This window comes from Drosophila miranda, chromosome XR (assembly GCF_003369915.1).
Source record: "Drosophila miranda strain MSH22 chromosome XR, D.miranda_PacBio2.1, whole genome shotgun sequence".
Lineage (NCBI taxonomy): Eukaryota > Metazoa > Arthropoda > Insecta > Diptera > Drosophilidae > Drosophila > Drosophila miranda.
This window is the reverse complement of record NC_046674.1, coordinates 9,095,842-9,111,212: the sequence shown is the minus strand read 5'-3', so window position 1 is coordinate 9,111,212 and position 15,371 is coordinate 9,095,842. Positions and strand designations below refer to the sequence as shown.

Sequence of the window (15,371 nt, the reverse complement as noted above, 5' to 3'; positions counted from 1 at the left end):
AAATATATTTAGATTTTTGAAAAAAAAAAAATTATGGCATACTTGATGTGCGAAAATAGATTCATTGACTTCCTCTTTTAAGCTGCCAAGCGATTTGCAGGACCCTCCCGAAATCGAAATCACGTAAGGAGCATGCTCCTGAGATTAATGAAAAACAGTATGCAAAGAGGACAGAAAAACAGTAAAGATACACTCTCGTCTCTCACTTACCTTTTGGCCCATATTCTTGGGCGGTTACGTTTTCTTTGCTGCATTTGCTGCTCCTTTCTCTCACACAAGAAAAGCCGGCAATTCTGTGGAACGTTGACCGTTAGACTACGAAACCGCGCGACTATTCCGAACGAACGATTTACGAAACGAAAACGCAAACACGCACACGAACGATAAAAGAAATTCCATAGAATTTTCAATAAGAGCACATATTTACGGTATATTCATATAAGGTGAGCCAACAGGATTGAAGTTTCGTGTGGAAACAACAACGAGAGAGAGTCAGATCACCAATATTTTGAATGCCCCACCCCACCTCATAATGAAGCACTTGGTACGAGAGAGCGTCGATTCTAAGAGCTCGCTCTTTCCTTATTGCTTTACTCCTCTTCCTCACTGCGTGAATTACATGATGGATTGGGAAAGGGACACAACTCGGGGCGTGTTTTGCATTTTTCGAACAAACAAACATACGCACATTGCCGACCGAAGGAATAAAAAGGGCTGTGCATAAAATAGTTTGTTTATATGTATATTGTATATCAAATGCTTCAATTTTTACACTTCACTTTCACTTCTTTCTTTTGCTTTCCTTCGCAGCTCTGCATTTTTTATATATTTTGCCATTTTGCCCCACTTGATCAAACACATTTTCTTTCATAAACAAACAGTTTTTGTACATTTTTAATTCAAGTTCCTGCACCACTACACTACACAGCTGTGCGACACTTTTACCGTTTGATATTTAACCATTTTCCCGATTTTCACGGGCCTGAAACGCGGAGCCGACTTGGAAATGCGCGCTTGGACCGGTGTGAAAAACAGTGTGAGAGCGGCGCCGATTTCTATGCGTAGGTGGATTTGCGGCTCGCTCATTCCATGCTCTCCTCCATGAGGAAAATAGACAAGGTGGCTCGCTCACGCAACGCGCTCTATTTTCGAGTCATATTTTGCTCAGTACAAAGCGTCAAAGCGCTCTTAGCAGTGCTGAGCGTAAAAGAAAGTCCGAAAGAGAGTAGCGGACCAACTTGCATAATTTTATCATGCTCTGTCACCATCCATGCTCTCCCTTTGATGCGCTTCCTAATTGCTCTCTTTTTGAAAATTGACATTTGTTTCTGCCATTTGTCTTCTCCCTCTCCCACCCTAAGAGAGCGAAAATCTGAGCGTTTGCTGAGTGATCACATGTTAATACATTGGTGTGAGGGCGTGAGTGCGTGAGGGTTAAAATGTCTTGCATCTGCGTTGGAATGTGGAGGGAGAGCGGAGAAGAGGCCGAGCATGTAATAAGAGAGCCACTAAGCCACCTACGCATACAGCTACGAAAATCGGGATTTAATACTATACAAGTAAGCGAGACAACACATGCATTTCAATTCGATTGATTTTAGTTTATTTTGACAGTTATTCCAAGTGTATTCGTCTTTCCTGCGAAAGCCCAAACCACTGCATTCACCATTCGTTCAAAAATACTTCTAATACTTAATGAAGATTCTTTATATTTACAAGAAGCCTATGTAGCCTAATAGTCGAACGATGGCTGGGGATCGTTGGGGTAGCTGTAGCCCTTGGGACCCTGCGGCTGGACGTACACTGGTGGTGGAGGAGTGTACACCACTTTCTGCACTGGCGCTGGTGGGGGTGGTGGAGGAGGAGTGTAGACGACCTTCTTCACGGGTGCCGGTGGGGGTGGTGGAGGAGGAGTGTAGACGACCTTCTGCACGGGTGCCGGTGGGGGTGGTGGAGGAGGAGTGTATACGACCTTCTTAACGGGTGCGGGGGGCAGATACTCGACCTTTGGTGGTGCGGGCTTCACGTAGACGGGTGGTGGAGGAGGAGTGTACACGACCTTCTTCACGGGTGCAGGTGGTGGTGGAGGAGGACTGTAGACCACCTTCTTCACGGGTGCGGGAGGCAAGTACTCGACCTTGGGAGGGGCGGGCTTAACGTAGACTGGTGGTGCGGGAGTCACAACCTTCTTGATAACAGCCGGAGGAGCGGGCTTCTCGTAGGCTTCGAATTTGACTGAGGGCTGACCGTAGTGGTAACCGTCCTCCTTCAGGATGCCAGCTGGCGCTGGTGGTGGTGGAGGTGGGGTGTACACGACCTTCTTAACGGGTGCCGGTGGGGGTGGTGGAGGAGGAGTGTACACGACCTTCTTCACGGGTGCCGGTGGGGGTGGTGGAGGAGGAGTGTAGACGACCTTCTGCACGGGTGCCGGTGGGGGTGGTGGAGGAGGAGTGTATACGACCTTCTTAACGGGTGCGGGGGGCAGATACTCGACCTTTGGTGGTGCGGGCTTCACGTAGACGGGTGGTGGAGGAGGAGTGTACACGACCTTCTTCACGGGTGCAGGTGGTGGTGGAGGAGGAGTGTAGACCACCTTCTTCTCGGGTGCGGGAGGCAAGTACTCGACCTTGGGAGGGGCGGGCTTAACGTAGACTGGTGGTGCGGGAGTCACAACCTTCTTGATAACAGCCGGAGGAGCGGGCTTCTCGTAGGTTTCGAATTTGACCGAGGGCTGACCGTAGTGGTAACCGTCCTCCTTCAGGATGCCAGCTGGAGCTGGTGGCGGTGGAGGAGGGGTGTACACGACCTTCTTAACGGGTGCCGGTGGGGGTGGTGGAGGAGGAGTGTAGACGACCTTCTTCACGGGTGCTGGTGGGGGTGGTGGAGGTGGAGTGTAGACGACCTTCTGCACGGGTGCGGGGGGCAGGTACTCGACCTTGGGAGGGGCGGGCTTCACGTAGACTGGTGGTGGAGGAGGAGTGTACACTACCTTCTTAACAGGCGCTGGTGGGGGTGGAGGAGGAGTGTAGACCACCTTCTTCACGGGTGCGGGAGGCAGGTACTCGACCTTGGGAGGGGCGGGCTTAACGTACACTGGTGCGGGGGCAGTCTCCACGGGCTTTTCGTAGGTTTCGAACTTGACCGAAGGCTGGCCATAGTGGTAGCCATCCTCCTTGAGGGCTCCGGCTGGAACAGCAGGGGTGTACACCTTGGCTGGTGGAGCGGGAGTGTAGACCTTAGCTGGGGGAGCGGTGTAGACGGGGCGAGGAGGCGTGGGCTTGGGGGCCTGGTAGATGACGGTGGGTGGAGCGGACTCCTTCGGCACGTATGGCACATCGATCACGACGGGATTCGACGGGGGATCGTAGACGTAACCATCCTCCTGCAGATTGTTGCTGTACGAGAACAGATGCGAGACATCTGCACTGGCGACGGCCACCAGGGCGAGAGCGATGAGAAGTTTCTGCAAATGAAACCACCAGAAACCACATGATCAGTATCAGTAAGATTGTAATCCACACTCGGCAAATATCCGTGACTATCCCGGCAATAATCATACAAAAAAAAAATAAAAATATTCCACAACTGTTTCACGGCTGTTCACTCGGTTTTTTTTTTGGGTATATCCTTGGTATCCATTCGCACTACTCCACTGCTTACCATTTTTGCTCAGAATCAAATCCACACGACGAATGCAGAAATGTGACTGTGCCGAAGCACCGCACAACGACATTATTTATAGTTCAGCGCCTCAGGATGGGCCAAAATGTTTTACGGCAGAAGATTCTCGACAGAGCCGCACCGAAAACTCAACAGAACCTGCTTGGGCTGGCTAACCGGCTGCTGCTGACGCTCTTCCTCTGGCTGGGGCGCTGCTTCGGCTTCTGCTTCTGCCCGAGAACGACACCCATAAAACCCCATCTCATCTTCTGTCAGATTCCAGGCGTTATACATTTTAGCACCACGAAACAGACGACAAATTTAGTAGTAGTTTTGACAAAAAAAAATAAAGAAATGAGCCCGACCAAACCATATGCAAAAGACGTAAATGAGCTTGTATTTAATACGAATCGGGATGGTTTTTAATAAAAATCATAGCCAAAAGAAAGAACAAAACACAAAGCGTAGCCCAAAAATATCTATATAATAACTTAGAACCAGAGACAACTGTCTGCGGTCTGCGGGTCGTGAAAAAAATGTATAATTTAAATTCAAGAAAAACCGGTGAAATATGCACGAGCTATATATGTATATGGGGGATCGGGAGTGATCATAGATAGAGAGAGTAGAGTGTCCCGCATGCGTGCGCATAGCCAATCATGCTCGATAATTTTTGGCAAATATTTGTAGAACAAATCGATAACCAGTAGGGGGCTCAGACGGACAGCCCACCATGTGTCGCGCCTATCGCGATGTTGATGGAGCCACTTGGCACTTAACGACATACACAATGGCACTCTTTCTTCTTCCTCTTGCCACAAAAGACATAAATCTTAGCATAAATTAATTTCGCATTTATGTGAAACTGTTTGTGGAATGTTTTATTTATAAGAGCATTCAGAGATTTGCATAAATTCCCAAAAAGTTCCGCTTGAAACAAAGTCAGGCGCTCTCTCCTTCTCTCTCTCTCTCTCTTTATCAGACTCCACATTATCGCAATTACTCACTGCAGCTGTAATGACCAAGGTCGCCCTTCACGCAATATCAGCATCATCCAGAGATCTGTGGATCAACCACAGATGGGGAAACAGCCTCCAGTTGGCAACCGGTTGGTGATGCAGTTCCCTTCTTTACACTGACCTTTGCCTTGGCTTGCGGTTTGTGGCAAGGACAGAGGCGAGACCCACTTTCCCTCATGCTCCTGACCCACTGTTCGCCCGGATTCCTGTTATTTCTGCAAGCACAACTAATGGATCTCGATCCACAAGCCAAAACTTGCTCTTAAATCGATTTTGAGCCATTTGCATGCTTTGTTTTTAATTAAGTTTAGATTTAATTAATACGAAACTGCAACTTTTATCGCATACGGAATTCTTCAAAGTCTACAGTTAATTCCGTTATGCGAATTGATTACCAAAATTAATTGTCTCTTGTCATCAATGCATCATTATATTTCTTTCCAACAAAGTTCAAACTTTGATAATGACAGCTTCCCAGGACGGAATCGAACGGAACAGAACAGAACCCTCCCCAAACAACTGCTAGGTCGATCGTTGAACTAAGCGTAATTTATAATTTTATGCTGTTCTTTTTATAGTTTTTTTTTTGGGGGGGTTTTTTCTTAATTTATTACGCAATCTTTAGGGCGTATCTTTGAGCCAAACAAACACGAGCTTCATAAAATCGCGCAGCCATCGATAAAATCTGGTTTTATTAATATCAAACGCATACGTCATGCCTTAGATACAGTCTTCGTCACTTGAGTGATCATAAAGCGTTATGCTATAGCTCACTGGAAATTCGAGATGCGATGCTATGCCGTTTACTCACGCTAAATGGCTGTTAGCGGACTCATCTTTCAGGCCAATTTGTCCGGGGTTGTTCGATGTGTGTATTGACCTGATCTACCCATGTGTTACCTCAATGTTTCCGGCATTTAAATGAGTTCTCAGCCATCATTCGTTCGCTAAGTATACGTGTGTATATAAATTCAGCTCTGATTACTTCATCCGAAATCATTTTTGTTTGCGGTTTAATTAGATGGATCTTGGGTAAATGCCAGACAACGGTAAACTGGTTTAAATTCCGAATATACATACACATAAATATATATCATAATAAATGTATCTTTTAGATGGAAGGTATTTTTGTTGGAAATACCAAATGTGTATCCCACGCGTAGGAACAACATGACGCAGATCGGAAATTGCACAACTCCCCGTAGAATCGTAAAACCGAACCGATTTTCGTTAGTTAGCCATAAGCCACTCGTACCATCCAGAAACCTGTTCAATTAGTTTAGTGAATGCTTTAGAATTTAGTGTATACATATAAATTCTCATATTAGGCATAATTAAGAACAAGTTTTGTTCTATTCATATTTCTTCTCCTGCTAAAACCACAAATTCCTGCCTCGCTTAATGCAAATAATTTCTTAAACTGCTTATCAATCCCCCAGCATAGACCCACCATCTAATGCTATACATTAATCTTCAGGCAGGGGGGCAGACGAGTCCGGAGAGTTGTGTACATCAATTAGCTGCTGGCCACGGAAGCCAAGTAAAAATACTCACTGAATATTTGGCAGCCTTCTTGCAATTCTTGAAAGAAACCGAGAACAGCAAACAAAAAGTTAAAGTTCATTCAAAATACAACAACAATTTATGTCAAGCTGTTTTATCATTTATTTATGTATTTATTTAAAGCTAGATTACGGCTAAAGTTATTAAACCAACTTACAGTATCACTGGCGTACTTATTTTTTTTTTTATTACTACTTTTATTTATTTAAAAACATTTGTTTCTTTTAGGAATGTGATGATATCAGCTTTCAAGCTGTATAAATCAGCATAAAGAGCACATACATTGGGCAACAATTTTGCTCGTCTTGCGGATTGTGGAATCTCTGAAACAAATTGATAATTTTTCCTCAGTGGCAAATAAGAATGCTAGTTGGTTTTATTTACACGAGTCGTACATCTTGCGGAACTTAAGTCGAGGTTACACCGTGAATAAAGCCTTAAGCTCCGCTCTCTCAGGCTAACTCTACTCCAGGCGTTCCAGGACAATCCTCTATTCCAACGGGGGTCTCACTGCGGCTTTAAGGGCTAGGGGCCAGGCTTGTCTGGCCTTAGTTCGCACTGTACTTGATTCACCTCCATACTTGCCGCTCGTTAAAAATACATTTTGCCAGATATTCGCAGTACAGCCTGAAAGTATGCGTAATATATAGTCTGCAGGGTGTAGACTTCGTGTAAAACTCACGTAGAAATGCCTTTTTGGAGCATCTCAGACAAAACAACAACTTTAATTCACAAATATTATTCATATGAGTAGAATTAGGTTTAAAAAAACCTTAATTTAAATTCAAAAAGAAACCCTCACCCTAGAAATAATTTAAAAATTAAGATAAAATCTCTTCATGCTTGAGTGTGATGTACATTTCTTTGATCTTGTTTTTAAGGGAACCTTGAACAAAGATTTCTTTTAAGATCTTGGCTACAAGTTCTCTAGAATTATGGTCATGGACAGGTTACAGCTTTTGGAGAGAGCCCCATCCCCAGCCACAAGCCGTCAACCCGTTTTCGTATAGTTTAAGCAACCATTCCTTAGCTGTTGACAGGTAGAGTATATTTATGTTTCTCTCATATCTATAAACATTAGGTAGAGTATGCCCTCGTTGGCTTTACTTCAATCTACACATATTTTCCGCAGTACTTTCAAAAAGTGAAAGATTCTGTCTGAAATAAGATTTAATGGATTTTATTGTCTTGTTTCGCTGCTTCCATTTTGTATTGATTCCCCCCAAAAAATTGTTTTATTGCAGATCTCTGAACCCAATATCTCCTAACCTGCTTATTTTAAATGAGGCGCAGTCGCATCTTCCAAATGCTTACAATCCCATACATATGCAAATCTATATCTATACTAAGTAATTTTTAAGAGACCTTATAAATACCAAATGATCCAGCTTTCAAAAAAACAGTTCAATTGTTCGACTTCGACTGATCAACATGGTGGTGGGCATTCTGGAGCTTGTACTCTTATAATTTTTCGAAACTGAAGTTCTCTTTTCCTTTCAGCGCGTTTTATTTGTGACTTTTGGAGCGGCCGTCCTGCTCCTCCTGGGCCACGTTGATGCAACTTCTCTGTCGAGGACTTACCTGCCGCCCCAAGTTCAAGTGCAACAAATCGTTTCCCGTCCGCAGGTGGTGCAGGTGGTGCAGCAGCGCCCTGTGATTCAATCTGTTGTGGTGCCACAGCGCACTTATCTCCCTCCTGCCCCGAGAGTGGTATCGGTTTACAGGCCGGCTCCTGTTCAGGTGGTCTCCATTCCGAGGGCAGTCCAGCATCAAATCATCTCCCGTCCCCAGGTGCAGGTGGTGCAGCAGCGTCCTGTGGTGGTTCAGCAGCTTCCTGTGGTGGTTCAGCAGCGTCCTGTGGTGTTGCCACAGCGTACTTATCTGCCACCAGCCCCAAGGGTGCTGTCAGTTGTTCGTCCAGCTCCCCAGGTGATCGCGATTGCTGCCCCCAGGCGCACCTACCTGCCCCCCCAGGGAGCTGCATCATCGCTGAGCGAGCAGTACGAGCAGCCCGAAGAGATCTATTAAAAAAATTCCGTCAGGGCAACTCGACGACTGGTTTGTGGTTTAACCCACACACCGCAAACTATATTCTAATGCTAATTCCCGATGGAGCAGAACAGAAACGAACAGAGAAATGCAAAAATACATTTTGATACGTTTATTTGCATGTCTGACGCGATTCGATCCTCAATGGATTTGCATATTCCAGAATTAGTATTTAGACAATAAAGAAAGCGCAGAACAACATCAACGAAAATCATATTATAGGGCCATTAGGGTCAGTCATTTGGTGTCCCAAATCCCACAAAAAGCCTAAGTTATTGCGTAAAGAACGGCCACAGAAGACGTTAACCTTTTGGGGGGAAGACTCTTCGCTTTGAACTGTCTGTTTGCTCTTGAGACTTCCCTATGATCTATCCATCTTTCAGATAATCAATCAACGTATCATTCAACCTATCAAGTGGCACATTAAGTCATTAACTTTTGGCATTAGATATTGTTTCAATAAGCGGCTGAAGCTAATGGTTGACTCGGATAGTTTATGACCTGATAACTATCCAAATATCGTGGCCTGGAATCGTGTGTGTCGTGTATCAATAACTCCCTGAAGAGAGCCAGCTACTGTTTGGGCCACTGATCACCGTCATTAAAAGTATCTCGGTGTATAGTTGTAGACGGTGGAGCCTAATCGAGTTAAATATACATTTTCTCAAACAAAAAGCAAAAGCGAAATATCAGGTTTGTGATAATTCGATTTTTGGCAACAAAAAAATAATGCTGCAATATGGTATAGCATGGTATCCTTATGAATATTTATAATCGAATAGAGTCGCGGTTCTCTGACGATTGACAGCCAAAAAATGAGAGTTTTTATAATCCATACACTCCGGTACACCCGACCCGACCGAGTGGAGTGGAGTGGAATGGATGGAGACGAGCCACACATCTAGTGGCGCGGTCGAAGGTATTTGGCTAATTAAACAAATTTTTCGAGACAAAATGCGGAGAAAAACGTTTTGGGGGTTCTATTGATTTATGATATGGCAGCACTTCCGTTTAAGTCCGCAGAATCGGCGACTCGTATAAAAGTACAGGAGCCCCAGCATAGAGATATTATTCGATTCGTTGCCCCATCAGCACACAGATCATCAAAAATGGTAAGGATCTAGCAGCTGTTCCCTATCCTATCTGGCCTGCGGATTACCGTTCCACTTCCCACAGAAATTCCTCGTCTTGGCTCTGGCTTTGGTTGGTTGCGTGGCCGCCGATGGTGGCTACAACTACGGAGCACCCGCTCCAGTGAGGTCTTATCAGCCCGCCCCTCAGGTACAGCATAATTTTGCGGCCTCCGCTCCGGCTCCAGTGGCTGCCCCGGCTCCAGCGCCAGCTCCAGCACCAGTGTTCCAGGCTGCTGAATCAGCCCCAGCCCCATCTAGAAGCTACGTGCCCCCAGCACCTGCTGCCTCCGCACCCGTCCAGTCCTTCGCCCCTGCTCCTGCACCAGCTCCAGTCGTCCAGCCTGCTGCCTCTGCCCCGGCTCCAGTCCGTTCCTATGTGCCACCAGCACCAGTGCGGCAGCATCATTTTGCTGCCTCCGCTCCGGCTCCAGTTGCTGCTCCTGCTCCGGCTCCCGCTCCAGTCTTCCAGCCTGCTGCCTCTGCCCCGGCTCCTGTCCGTTCCTATGTGCCCCCTGCACCCGTTGCTGCAGCCTCCGCTCCCGTCCAGTCCTTCGCTGCCCCTGCACCAGCTCCCGCTCCAGTACAGTCCTTCGCCCCAGCCCCCTCCTTCCAGGCTCCGGAGGCAGCCCCAGCCTTCGAGGCTGCCGCCTCTGCCCCGGCTCCAGCCCGCTCCGGCTACGACTACAGCCAGCCCCAGTCCAGCCAGGGCTACAGATACAGGACCGTGCGTCGTCGCGTCCTGAGGCACCGTGCTTAAGGTGGGAAACCCCAGAAAAACGACACCGAAATAAACGATTATGTACCTCATTTCTGTAGAACTCTTACTTTTTTTGGGTGTGAAATGATAAATTCAGCTAATCTAAAGAAGGAAGCGTTTTCAACCACAAAAAGTATATACTAGATCAGAATCAATAGCCGAATCCCCATGAGCGCCTGGATCCCACAGACTATAGTAGCTAGAGCTGTGATATCATACTGAATCAAGGGTATTTACCAGTTTCGGACCACCCCTTTCCACGCCCTCAAAAGACGAGAATCTGTGGCATCCACAATTTTGAAAATATGAGAAAACGCAGAATCGTAAAGAATTTACCATATATACTAGACTGTCGAATCTAGATCATATCGGATCACTATTATAGAGGAAATAACCAAATCCATTTGCAATGGTACACCTTACACCCGCTTACTCATTCTCTCTCTCTCTCTCTCTCTCTCACACCACCTTCTTCGTGCAGTGTGCGTGTGTGAGAAGAGCGAGAGAGAGGCGAAATAATGGGCGGTAGCGGTAAAATGAAAAGAGTTAAAATACTCTAAAATTCTAATCGAGTAGATCAATAGCTGGAGAGAGGATGAACGAAGTTAAAGAAATAACAATAGAACATGACTAACGTGGAACCTCTGTTTTTCCCCTTTCTAAAGACAACTGCAAGCTAAATTTGTAAAAAATATATCGTATAAGTTTAATAAATCAATAGATCATATATGTATGTAATCAAGGTGAATTATATGTTATTTTTCTATGTTAGTATTCGAAAACCGAATATTTAATTTGAAAATGGGTCTCTTTCTTTTTACTAATTAATTTTTCTCTCAGTGTAATTATACGTAAGCGCCAGATTTAACTGCCGAATGCTCCCCCTCGCTCTGTCTTTTTGTATGGCTGTTCGAATTGATTTTTTGGCTAATGCGGCGAGGGGGATCTCTCGGAATTTGTATAGCACTCCCATGAGATACAGGCAAAATATACAGACAAAGAGAGTACCCACGACCGCTAGTTATGTTCTAATGTTAATTCTTGATCTTCGGTTATCCCCTTTCTAACTAATGACCTGTTTTGTTTCTGTTTATCTGTTTCCATTTTACTACTACTATTTACTACTATTTTTCTGCTACATCTGTCTCCCTCTTTTTCGCTGCTCACACCAGCCTCAGCGGTTTCCCTCCGCCAAAGGCACACACTGCACGAGGTAGAGTGAGAGAGTGAAAGAGAGGGAGAGAGAGAATGAGAATGATTAAACCCGTAGAAGGGGTAGGGTAACCACAGCCATTTTATTTGTTTATTTTGGCTATAATGGCCAGGCCAAACCAGATTCGGCAATCTTGTAGATATGCTAATATTCTATGATTATCCGTTTTCGGTTTTCTTGTTTTTTCAACAGATGTTCATCTTTTGTGCGCGAATATAACATATTATAATAATAATATATACATATATCAATCGAAACACCAATTTGTTGATGGGAACATTTATGTTTGTTTGGCCAAACTTTTTTGCAAAATTAATTGCAGATACAGTTATCGAAGAGTGTCTCTGGCTTGAGAATAGGATCAAAAACCCCACTTATCACTGAGGGGTGGGATCGATAAATTCTAGCGCTTTGATCTGTGACAAATTTACGGCGTACTTTCGCTGTGCTTTGCTGGAATATTCATTTGTATTTAAATTGCGAACATTCAATGAGAACAAATGGGTCACATAAAGCATCAAATGAATTTCTCACGCTACCGCCAACAGGTTTCTGGCCTTTAGTTTCGGTTTCGTTGGGGTTTTGGGGGCTCGAATGCACTTCAATTGGATCCCCAAAGATTGTATAAAAGTTGCATCTAGAACGGATAAGCTTCACTGGCATTTGCACAATGGTGAGAGATCAATGAGGAACTTAAGTACGGCTAAGCTTGACTAATTCTTAGGTAACTTTCATTCCACAGAAATTCCTCTGTGCCCTGCTGTTGTGCATCCTGGTGGCTGTCTGCCTGGCAGATGTTTCCCATGTGAAACACCATAAGCATCATCGCCACCATGATGATGACGAGCATTATAATTATCTGCCACCGTCGGAGGAAAAGGATGACCTGGAGCAGCCCTTCTACAAAAAGGAGAAGCACACCAGTGAGCGCGTGGTCTACCACAAGGAGGAGGAACACGACGAACCACCCCGCCATCAGCATCACCACAAGGAGCAGCACTACCACCACGAGGAACCCAAGAAACAGCGCGTGGATCACTACCATCACTACGACAAGAAGCCGGAGGTGAAGACCGAACATATCCATTACAAACACGACAAGCCGCATGTCCGAACGGATAATAGTGGGGACCTGTTCACTCCGGCGGCCAGCCAAGTCGTATATAGACGTCGCCGTCCCCACCGCATAACGTACGCCAGTGCCCCCAACTCTGTGTTTCACACGCACACCCAGATCAACGTCCAGTCGCAGGACTCGGAACTCAACTCGCTCACCCGCCCAGATCTCCCAGGAGGACAGCAATTGCCAGCCGGAGCCCAGGCACCCACTGGAGCACAGGCGCCAACAGGAGCAGGTTTCCTGCCCAACTGCCAGATTACAGGACCTGGCAATGCTCCTCCGGGCTGTGGTCCGTCGGATCCACTTGGAGCTCAATTACCTGCAAGCGCTTTGGTTCCAGGTGCTGGGCTGCCTGCCAATCAAGGAGCTCCGATTCCAGCCGGTGGACAGTTGGCTGTTCAGGGCAATGGCCAGCGTCCACAGAAACCCTCTCGTCCAGGCGGATACGGCGGCGGCTATGGTAGAAACAACTTCTTCTTCGATCCATCGCTGTCTGCTCAGCTGGGCACTGCAGGCTTCCCCGTGCCTGTTGGCGGTGCTCAGTTGGCTGCAGGTCAAGCATTTCCCAACCAGAATCAGTTTGACCCCTCTTTCGGTGCCCAGTTACCCGCCGCGGGTCAAGCTCCTGCTGCTGGCGGCCCTTTCGATCCATCATTTAGTGCAGCCGCTCAACGGCCGGCGGGTGGACAAGCACCGCTCCAGAATCAGTATGACCCCAATGCACAATTCGGAGGTCAACTGCCCGCTGCCCAACAGCCAAATCAACTCGGAAATCCCGCTCTGGGCGCTCAGCTGGGAGTTGGCCAGGCTCCTCTTGGACAGAGGCCGAATCAGCCGAGTCCTCCTCCGTTCGGTGCTCAGCTTGGTGCTGGACAGGCGCCTCTTCAGAATCAATTTGATCCATCTTTGGGCGCCCAACTGGCAGCGGGTCAAGTGGTGCCACGTTTGCGCTCTGGACGTCCACGCAACCGTTCCAACTACCAAGGTCTAAACGTTCTCAATGGCAATGTGTTCGGGCAGCCGCATCTGCAGGGACCAACGAATGCTCTGGGCAACCAGCAGGACACTAACATCATCGATGGCAACTTCTACAGCGATCCTAGCGTGCACCATGGCCATGGCCATCATCATGCTCTGGTCTCTGTCAATGGCAATCAACGGTCGGTTCTAGTGACGGACGCGGATCTTGATGATGCGGATGACGATACCGATCCCACTTTCCCACTGGGTTTCGCAGCCAGTAGCCCACAGGCTGCCTATGCGGCTGCCCCCAAAAAAGGCAGGAAATCCAGTTTGAACAGGCACAGCAGCTCAAAGGATGATGACTTTGACTTAGGAACAGCCGCCTCAGAGCACGATACGGACTACCGTGAGGATGGCTATCACTACACGAAGCCCAAACACTCGTTTGAGTATTGAATTTTGTGTACAAAATAATCTTATAAATACTCAAAAATGAATTATACTTAGCAGCATTCGGCTACAAGAGCAGTCAAACAATAGCATACTCATGGGCGCTCAATCTCTCTAAAGCTCCCATTTCCGGTTGGGGCTATGCTTTTTAAAGCTTTAAATATAGCTTTTTCTGTGCGCTTAACACAGGTTAACACTAAAATTCTTTCAAAGTTAATAGGAGTACAAGATGTTCTGGTTGTATTCTTTTTGGCGGCCATTTCGATCACCACATTGGGTTGATTTCGATTTCCTTATTCTTTGCTTATAAGCACTTAACCTTAAGAGTTCTGTCTTCAAGTTCTCGCATAAAAATCACTTATGATTATGATACACGTGTAGACCATTTTAAACATTTGCCTTTTGACAATGACTTTAGCTGCTTTTATTTTGATGGAAAAATATCAATAAATCCATAAGGAAAGGAAACTAGTTCAGCGCGTCAATAGCAAACCCATACTAGTGCACTCAGACACTCAGACACTCAGAAAAGTATAAAAGATTCATATAGTGAGAAAGAGGGAGAGGAAGGCAAATATTGAAAATCACACACATGGGCAAAATGAATTGTCGACATAAATTTATGCGATAATTTAGATTCGATTCTCATGCAAATCCAATAAACTAAAAACTAAAATCAAAATAAAAATAAAAACACAAAACACAAATAAAACAAAATCTATTGTTTCATCGGAAGAGAAGACACATCGGACTGCATAGAGATAAAGAAGCAGAAACTGAAACTGAACCGACAAACAGTTTCAATGGGACAGCCCTCTTTCAGTATGTATTGACCTGGCTAAACAAACCACCTTTTGAGTATGCAAGACATGGACGATCAAACGATTTTTGATATTTTTCGGTATATGAATACACACGTATTTTTGGCAACGAGGGCGGGGGCCCACTCAATGGTTATATTCGCCAATCAATGTCAATATTTGACTGCCATCTCCTTAATCAAATGTAGGCGATAGCATCTATCTTAGCCTGTAGGTCACTACACTACGGGCTTGACCCGATCCTCCTGCAGCTGCAGCAATAGCGGGGCTAATAGAAAGCTCTTAGTTTTGGCCCATAAATCAGCACAGTTCGCCTACCTCCCGAAATTAACTCAGTTAAGTGAGCCACAATGTCCACAAAAAAAGGGGGGTACAAGTAGCATTAAATTAAAATAATTAATGGCAAACTTTCAGAGATCAAACAAAACTCTCTGGAGGCATGAGCGTGTGGAGCGGTGGGGCTTTGCATAAATTGAACAAAGAGGGAACTGCGAGAGGGCCAAAACCTGACCCAGCTAGGAGCCCCGGCTCGTGGCTCAGCGGCGGCTCATTACAGAGATATAAATTTTGGGAACAATCTGTGCGAATTTCGGTCCGCTTATATTGTAGCTATGCAAAGCGAG

The 15,371-nt window shown here is 45.9% G+C and overlaps 4 protein-coding genes across 7 annotated transcripts; 3 read left to right on the top strand and 1 right to left on the bottom strand.

The window, feature by feature from the left end:
- Positions 1-1,579: 1,579 nt before the first annotated feature.
- LOC108153708 (extensin-2) lies at positions 1,580-3,748 on the bottom strand. The gene is made up of 2 exons (XM_017283835.2): positions 3,661-3,748; positions 1,580-3,463 (listed from the first exon to the last, which is right to left on the bottom strand). Exons 1-2 carry the CDS (start codon positions 3,661-3,663, stop codon positions 1,733-1,735), a joined length of 1,734 nt encoding a protein of 577 aa, XP_017139324.2. The 5' UTR covers positions 3,664-3,748; the 3' UTR covers positions 1,580-1,732.
- A 3,825-nt stretch (positions 3,749-7,573) lies between these two features.
- LOC108153710 lies at positions 7,574-8,492 on the top strand. Of its 2 annotated transcripts, none has more exons than XM_017283837.2 (2): positions 7,574-7,679; positions 7,743-8,492. In XM_017283837.2, the coding sequence occupies exons 1-2, from the start codon at positions 7,674-7,676 to the stop codon at positions 8,268-8,270; spliced, it is 534 nt and encodes a 177-aa protein (XP_017139326.1). In that variant the 5' UTR covers positions 7,574-7,673; the 3' UTR covers positions 8,271-8,492. The 2 variants fall into 2 exon arrangements, with proteins under 2 accessions (XP_017139326.1, XP_017139327.1); XM_017283838.1 differs by having other exon boundaries at positions 7,657-7,676.
- A 92-nt stretch (positions 8,493-8,584) lies between these two features.
- On the top strand, positions 8,585-10,224 carry LOC108153709 (skin secretory protein xP2). 2 transcript variants are annotated; one of them, XM_033387582.1, is made up of 3 exons: positions 8,585-8,984; positions 9,074-9,403; positions 9,468-10,224. In XM_033387582.1, exons 2-3 carry the CDS (start codon positions 9,287-9,289, stop codon positions 10,179-10,181), a joined length of 831 nt encoding a protein of 276 aa, XP_033243473.1. In that variant the 5' UTR covers positions 8,585-8,984; positions 9,074-9,286; the 3' UTR covers positions 10,182-10,224. The 2 variants fall into 2 exon arrangements, with proteins under 2 accessions (XP_033243473.1, XP_017139325.1); XM_017283836.2 differs by having other exon boundaries at positions 8,585-9,403.
- Positions 10,225-11,991: 1,767 nt separating this feature from the next.
- LOC108153782 lies at positions 11,992-14,014 on the top strand. 2 transcript variants are annotated; one of them, XM_017283925.2, is made up of 2 exons: positions 11,992-12,067; positions 12,137-14,014. In XM_017283925.2, exons 1-2 carry the CDS (start codon positions 12,065-12,067, stop codon positions 13,931-13,933), a joined length of 1,800 nt encoding a protein of 599 aa, XP_017139414.1. In that variant the 5' UTR covers positions 11,992-12,064; the 3' UTR covers positions 13,934-14,014. The 2 variants fall into 2 exon arrangements, with proteins under 2 accessions (XP_017139414.1, XP_017139413.1); XM_017283924.2 differs by having other exon boundaries at positions 12,062-12,067; positions 12,119-14,014.
- Positions 14,015-15,371: the final 1,357 nt, after the last annotated feature.

Bases quoted from the DNA above. Each gene is read 5' to 3' on its own strand.
- LOC108153709 (XM_033387582.1), top strand. From the start codon at position 9,287: ATGGCAGCACTTCCGTTTAAGTCCGCAGAATCGGCGACTCGTATAAAA. The intron at 9,404-9,467 runs GTAAGGATCTAG...CACTTCCCACAG, and splicing joins CACACAGATCATCAAAAATG to AAATTCCTCGTCTTGGCTCT.